This window comes from Mizuhopecten yessoensis, unplaced genomic scaffold, assembly GCF_002113885.1.
Source record: "Mizuhopecten yessoensis strain PY_sf001 unplaced genomic scaffold, ASM211388v2 scaffold6893, whole genome shotgun sequence".
NCBI lineage: Eukaryota > Metazoa > Mollusca > Bivalvia > Pectinida > Pectinidae > Mizuhopecten > Mizuhopecten yessoensis.
Genome location: NW_018406777.1, coordinates 544,609 through 552,837, shown reverse-complemented (window position 1 = coordinate 552,837; position 8,229 = coordinate 544,609). Strand labels below are relative to the sequence as shown.

General features: G+C 34.9%; 1 protein-coding gene across 1 annotated transcript in view; it reads left to right on the top strand.

The window, feature by feature from the left end:
- The window catches only part of LOC110452799 (protein moonraker-like), a 23,457-nt gene extending 16,468 nt beyond the window's left edge, over window positions 1–6,989 (top strand). The window contains exons 15-21 of the mRNA XM_021501477.1: window positions 804–897; window positions 1,301–1,381; window positions 1,880–2,050; window positions 3,504–3,585; window positions 4,202–4,286; window positions 5,242–5,520; window positions 6,336–6,989. Coding sequence (XP_021357152.1) covers window positions 804–897; window positions 1,301–1,381; window positions 1,880–2,050; window positions 3,504–3,585; window positions 4,202–4,286; window positions 5,242–5,520; window positions 6,336–6,702 — 1,159 coding nt within the window. The 3' untranslated portion in view covers window positions 6,703–6,989. The remainder of the gene's footprint in view (window positions 1–803; window positions 898–1,300; window positions 1,382–1,879; window positions 2,051–3,503; window positions 3,586–4,201; window positions 4,287–5,241; window positions 5,521–6,335) is intronic.
- The last annotated feature ends 1,240 nt before the right edge of the window (window positions 6,990–8,229 follow it).

Genomic DNA, 8,229 nt, shown 5'->3' with positions numbered 1-8,229 from the left:
GGTCCTGTCAGTACATGTAGGGGTCCTGTCAGTACATGTAGGGGTCCTGTCAGTACATGTAGGGGTCCTGTCAGTACATGTAGGGGTCCTGCCAGTACATGTAGGGGGTCCTGTCAGTACATGTAGGGGTCCTGTCAGTACATGTAGGGGTCCTGTCAGTACATGTAGGGGTCCTGTCAGTACATGTAGGGGTCCTGTCAGTACATGTAGGGGTCCTGTCAGTACATGTAGGGGTCCTGCCAGTACATGTAGGGGTCCTGTCAGTACATGTAGGGGTCCTGTCAGTACATGCAGGGGACACAACTCCCAAATGTCTGACATCAGATCTGTGTTATTGCAAGGAGGCAAGTAAACCAACATACCACCTCCAGCACATGTTACAAACACATATTTTACACACACACACAGACGTATCCTTAAATGACCTGAGCTGTTAAAAGGACACTAGACCAAATCAATTCTGAATGTCTGAATTGATTTTGATTGGTGCTACTATATATAGCTACACCAAAGAAAGTTAGAAGACTAATATTTCTAAGCTATACTGAGGTTAAATTAACTACCTGTTAGCAGTTTTTGTTTTTTATATCTGCCCATCAATCAGGTGATGTTTTAATTAATATTTGTGTTGCAAAGTGAATGCTTGGATAATTATGACCAAACAAAGCAGGGATAAGTGCAATATTTTTTTTGGTCTTTTCATAGTTTGAAATGAAATCTTATTTCATTACCATAACTGCCTTTTCATGGCTCATGACATGTCAATTTTTGTTTGATTTGTATTTCTGTACTATGTTGCACAGGGCTGCCCGGTCACAGAGTCCGTCAGAGAGATTGATTGATAATGCTGAGAAAGCCATTCAGAGGAGACTACAGCCCCTCCTGGCCCAGGCCGAGGTAATTATAGACCTGGATATAATGTCACGTATTCAGGGTTTCACCAAGAGATCTTGATGCTCCACTTTCCAAAGATATTGTCAGCCTATTTTCTGCATTATCTGACAGGAAAGACCTATGTCATAAAGAGTGGAAATATGTAGAGTCTCCTATAAATGCGAAATGTCTGATGGTCAGTAGCCTTTATTGGCCAGCCATGGTTATAAAAAACTTCTTATACAAATACCTTTAATGCCAGTAAAATACATTTTGATTTCATCGTCAGGAGTGTGGGCATATTTCTCTTAATGACACAGTTTCTTGTTGACAAATGATGGCACTATCCACTTGTGGTCAATTTCTACTGAAAAACAAAGCTTGTTTTGACAGTTCTGTTGATAAGATTTGTATTTACTTATTGTAGGAGATAGCTTGTCGTCAGGAGATGATGATGGCTGCGACTGATCCAAACTTTAAACGGGGAATCACAGACGATATCACTAATGTAAGCTTTCCTTCTCCGATGATAATTCTTTGTAAACTTAATGTGTATCACACAATATGTATAGTTACAGCATTAACCTTCAAATAGAAATGTTTGCATAATTATACTTGATGAAATTCAAACTTAAAAAAAATACATCCTTTGGTATATGAAATAAGCTAAGAGGGAATACCTTGTAGTGAGAAATAAAATATGTACCTTCACTTTGTCAATGAAGTAAAACTTAACTTTCGTAAGAGTGTTAGTGTAGTTTGTATGTAGAGATTCTGACAGTTAAGTGACTTGAAATGACTTGTATGTAGAGATTCTGACAGTTAAGTGACTTGAGATGACTTGTATGTAGAGATTCTGACAGTTAAGTGACTTGAGATGACTTGTATGTAGAGATTCTGACAGTTAAGTGACTTGAGATGACTTGTATGTAGAGATTCTGACAGTTAAGTGACTTGAGATGACTTGTGTGGGCTGCAGATTGTACTATGAATATCTGATTAACAGCCGGAAGAGCGTAGAGATGTGTTGACAGAGATGATACTACAGGACGTGATCACAGACACAGCAGAGGAGTTTCAGGCCCTGGAGCGACAGGAGCTGGCCGAGAAAAAAGCTGCTGCCCTACAAGATCGTCCCACCCTGGAGAACCTCATGTATAAACTGGAGCAGATGGAGGTCGGTGATACAATCTGTTTGACTTTGTTGTACAGTGAAACTTCATAAATAATAGTCTGAACACGTTGATTCCCCCTCCCCCCCCCCCCCAAAAAAAAAATCTGGAATAATTACTGTTTAAATTGTTGAAAAGCAAAACACAAGTTGCTACTTTATTTATTGATTTAGTCCTGAAATAATAAGAGTTTGGAAAATAAATATAATACAATGTACACAAATACACTTAATAGAGATTTCCTCAATGTACACAAATACCCTTAATAGAGATTTCCTTAATGTACACAAATACACTTTATAGAGATTTCCCCAATGTACACAAATACACTTAATAGAGATTTCCTCAATGTACACAAATACACATAATAGAGATTTCCTCAATTTACACAAATACACTTTATAGAGATTTCCCCAATGTACACAAATACCCTTAATAGAGGTTTCCTCAATGTACACAAATATACTTAATAGAGATTTTCTCAATGTACACAAAAAACATTAATAGAGATTTCCTTAATGTCCACAAATACACTTTATAGAGATTTCCCCAATGTACACAATTACACTTAATAGAGAGTTCCTCAATGTACACAAATATACTTAATAGAGATTTTCTCAATGTACACAAAAAACATTAATAGAGATTTCCTTAATGTCCACAAATACACTTTATGGAGATTTCCCCAATGTACACAAATACACTTAATAGAGATTTCCTCAATTTACACAAATACACTTTATAGAGATTTCCCCAATGTATACAAATACCCTTAATAGAGATTTCCTCAATGTACACAAATACACTTAATAGAGATTTCCTCAATGTACACAAAAAACCTTAATAGAGATGTCCTCAATTTACACAAATACACTTAATAGATATTTCCTCAATGTACACAAATACCCTTAATAGAGATTCCCTCAATGTACACAAATACACATAATAGAGATTTCCTCAATGTACACAAAAAACCTTAATAGAGATGTCCTCAATTTACACAAATACACTTAATAGAGATTTCCTCAATGTACACAAAAAACCTTAATAGAGATTTCCTCAATGTACACAAATACACTTAATAGAGATTAATTTGAAATTGTAAAAACAGTTCCTCATGATCATAAACGTTAGTTTCTGTAATTTAAAGTGACTGATTGAGTGTCTGTCTCTAGACAAACCTTTTAAGTAGGGTGTGGTTATTACCTAGACCTCTCCTACTTTGTACAGTTATGAAAAACTTTCTGTTCAATTGCAAAGATTGTAAAAAAATATGTTTCAAGCAAAACCTTTCATTGATATAATGTATTTATAAGGTATTAGATTTTTAAAAAATGATTTGATTATCATGAAGATATCCAACTATCGGTTCATTTTGAAATGATGATATAATTATGACATAGGAAAAATATTTCATTTGATATTAAAATTAAAACAGTTTTGTCTGGTCTTTGGCAGGAGGAACGACATAACATAAGACGGAGGTGGGCAACAGTACAATTCTCAGAGACGGAACCTCTAACCAAACCGAGCATGAGAGGTATATCATTTGCCCTTTTTATTTATTGATGTTACTTTTACCGATCCTTATATCATTTTTGTACAGCAAAACACAGATATTGTGTTAATTAAATTTCCCACAGTCCAGAAATCTGACATATTTTTGATGAGACGATTATTGCAAATAGCGGAAATTGTAAATGGGGTAGAGGAAGGAGGCATCTGTTAGGTCCATCCGCCATATTTTTGAATGACTATGACTACTTAATAATGATATTTACTTTGATACTGCTGGTCAATAAGGTACATTGTAGGTAGTGAACATGAATGGCTCTTTCCATTTCTTAACACCTTTAAGTTATTTTGTGATTAAATATATGTAACTGAGTCTTGATGAAGGGAATAAGTGATGTTTAAATGAAGGGTGTGAACGTGTGGGCCCTCTTGGGGTAGATGGGCAGTGCCAAAATGGCTGTAATTTCTCATAATACAAATCAATTTGCATGGAACATACTCGTTTAATAATTTCAACATTAATTATATTCTAACATCACCATTTATATAACAGAAGATTGATAAAAGTCTCTTGACCATGTCTTAGTATTATTTAATTAACTTATAATTCAGGCTTTCAATATGCTATATTTGTATTGTAGATTCTGGTCGTCCTCTGGCACCTGCAGCTATGGAGATAACCAGACATACAGTACCCCCGCGTACCATCCAGAAAAACATGCACAGGTAAGAATATAGAACATATCATACCATCCAGAAAAACATGCACAGGTAAGTGTATAGAACACATCATACCATCCAGAAAAACATGCACAGGTAAGAACATACCATCCAGAAAAACATGCACTGGTAAGAATTTGAACACATCATACCACCCAGAAATACATGCACAGGTAAGAATATAGAACACATCATACCATCCAGAAAAACATGCACAGGTAAGTGTATAGAACACATCATACCATCCAGAAAAACATGCACAGGTAAGAACATACCATCCAGAAAAACATGCACTGGTAAGAATTTGAATGCATCATACCACCCAGAAATACATGCACAGGTAAGAATATAGAACACATCATACCACCCAGAAATACATGCACAGGTAGGAATATAGAACACATCATACCATCCAGATTTACATGCACAGGTAAGAACATCCCATCCAGAAATACATGCACAGGTAGGAATATAGAACACATCATACCATCCAGATATACATGCACAGGTAAGAACATAGAACAAATCATACCATTCAGAAAAACATGCACAGGCAAGAACATAGAACACATCATACCAGCCAGATATACATGCACAGGTAAGAACATAGAACACATCATACCATTCAGAAAAACATGCACAGGTAAGAATATTGAACACATCATACCATCTAGATAAACATGCACTGGTAAGAATATTGAACGCATCATACCATCCAGAAATACATGACTAGGTATATAAAACATAGTCAATCATACCATACTGAAAATCACATACAGGTAATATCAATACATTTAGCTGTGTACCAATCAGAACAAATATGCAAAGGTAAATTTCCTTGCTAAAGCTAGTAGATTATACATGAAAACACTCTCTCTGAAGTACAAATCATGGCTATTTGCTCTCCTTTATATGTACCAATGAAAACTCTTTATTAATTGAACACTTGTTTAATTTTCAGGGAATTCACAAAGAACAGGGATGATGAACCAATCATATTTACTAAGATGAAGTCTGAAGTAAAATTCACAGAACTCAAGACGAGCTTTCAGACCGATTTTGATGATGGCCCTCTGAAAGATTCAGCTTATGACATCAGAGGTCGACCAGAGGTACAAATCTCGATACCTAAAAGTGTGAGAGAGAAGATAACAGCTGGCGTGGAGGCATATGATCGGTATCTAAAGAAAACATCCCACCAGCGCATTGGAAAGTTTGACCCCTGGAGACTCATGGAAGAGTAGGTTTTTACCAAAATTAGGCCCATAATTTGATTAGTGCCCTATAGTAATCACAGTGTCCATCTGTCTGCCTGATCTGTCTATTAGTCAACACTTTCGTTTCTGGAAATTATCTTGGAAACAAAACACTAATCTTTCTGAAATTTGACATGTGATACACTGAGAAATGTAGATGTGCAAAAGAGGTTTGAACATTTCTAAGGTCAAGGTCAGTCACTGTTACTAAAAGTTGACTGTGGATTACGGTCCTAATCTTAGAATTCAGAAGTCTTTTTTTCTTTTTTCTTTTCACATAGTGATGCACTGTACATGTGATATGTAGATAAGCAATAGGGGTTTAAAAAGTATTAACAATATGTAAGGAAGCATATATCTATAAGGGAGAAAACTCTTATACAAATCACAGACATGTTCAGGGTTTCACTCTCTTGCATCGGGAAGATAACTATTACAAATATGAATTTTAAGGTGACATACAGCCTCAAACATGTGATTTAAGGTTAATAAGTATGAATTCAAATAATTGATTATCCTATTGAGTCATTTGTATTAAATGTAATTCAAATAATTGCCGTTTTTAAATTCTATTTGATATCTAGTAAGTTTCAAAATAATGAAGTTAATGTGTAAAATGAAAGAAAGGAACGTAAAATATATCGGATAAATACATGATACTATTCATAATGTTATCTCTGATAAAGTGCAGTTTGGATACTGTAGGTCCATTCTTGACTATTGCTAGAACATGCAAGGGACAAAATAACTAAGATGCCATTTCACTTTTCTAGTTTCTTTTTTCATGTACTTATCACAGGGTTGCTGACCACATTTTGGAAGAGTGTATGGCTGATATTGCTGGGGAACTTGAGGACTTGAATGAAGCTATTGTAACAAACGTGTGTAAGTCTGAGTTTTTGGTACCCAAGGAGACTGAGGATAGCTCTCCAGCCTCACCCTTCCTGACCCAGCACAGCCCCGCCCCCAGGGACAGTCCTACCATGGTGGTGTTTAAGGATCAGCCAGTACATTTCTCTATACCAGATGTAGATGACGAGACTAGTGTCAAACACATAGATGAGGATAGTATGACGAAAGCCAGTGACAGGGACGATGATTATGAAGATGATGACGATGATTTCGAGGACTATGAAGATGATTATGAAGATGAGGTGTCAATATGATCTGTGAAGTGTGATAACAAGACAATGTTACAGTTAATTAAATTTGAGTTTGGATTCTCGCCATGGTTGTGTGTCAGATGGTGAAATGTGAAGAATATCTTTGATCAAATATCAAGATAAATGTGCATGTACACACATGTATGTGTATATTGATCAACATGAAGAGAAACCGTCCCTGACATAGAAATTACCTTCAACTTCTCATTAAGTTACAAATGAATTCAAAAATAGTACAGATTAGTTGTTTATGAAATCAATGATTTTCATTATGCTTTGTTTGAAATAACATGTTTCACTAAAAAAAACACTTTTCAAATAGCATCAAATGAAAAAAAAATGTTTTTCAAGTGAAAGAAGTGAATTTTGTTTTTTAAATATAATATTCTCTTTATTTCAATTTGAACATGGTTTGTCTGAAAAATTGTTAAAAAAGAGTAACATTGATTGGTTTAATGGTTTTAAAAGAAGTTGAAGCCAGGGGAACAATGTCAAAGTTGTATTATTATACGCTCTGTACAGAGAGTGGTACTCCAAATAATGTGAAACCTGTGATGTTTTTGTATATTCAGTAGTGTATTTTGTACATATTAATCTATTTATTGACGTATAGTAGCAGTTAGTAGGTAGTGTACTTCAACATTGAATGTATAAAATATGTGTATAGTGACATCGGGGTGACGAGTTACCGACTTCAGGTTTTAATTGTGTGCCTTTTTCAAAAATCTTGGTCAGTCAGCTGTGGATTGGTAACACCAGTAACACTCAAAGTGGGATGGAATTATATTGACCTTTCAATGAGGTCATGCTATTTTGTGATGTCTCCAATAATCATTGTCATAATGTGTCAGGTCATCCTGGGTCATAGAATTGACTAACAATTGCCATATGGGTTTCGTATGCAAATGACAAATTTATGGATGGTACATTGTGGTTACTTTCAATTGACAAATAAAACGCCATGTTACATATCAGACAAATTAGAATTCAAGGTGAGTATTGTATAAAAAGGTGACTGTTAAATTCTTTGTCTAATTCTAGCGTTTTGGATGCATGAAAAAAACATCATAATGGAGTGGAGATAAGTTATTATGATGTGGTGCATATTGTCTTACATGTAGCTATGTGAGGTGATGTGCAGTAAAAAGTGACAAGAGTGAATTGACTGCACTACAAGATAATCATGTTATAAATTCACATGCTCATAATCTATCTAATAAGTACATAAAATAATGTTCCTCTGGAATAAATTCGAAGAGAATGCTTAATTTTATTTTGTCTAAGAGATCAATGTGTGTCACTATATGAGGTACAATGTAGCTACAAGAAAATTAACAGCATTACTGTATATTTCTTAAAATATCATAATTGGATTATCGAATACTTATCTAGACATATATCTATGGCTTCTATTTACAGAATATAAAACTTATGTTACATATATATATTGTTTGTTTCTATGTGACTGTTTTATCTTTAAGTGTTATACTTCATTTTCTCCTCGACACTTACAAACTAACATGAAAACTT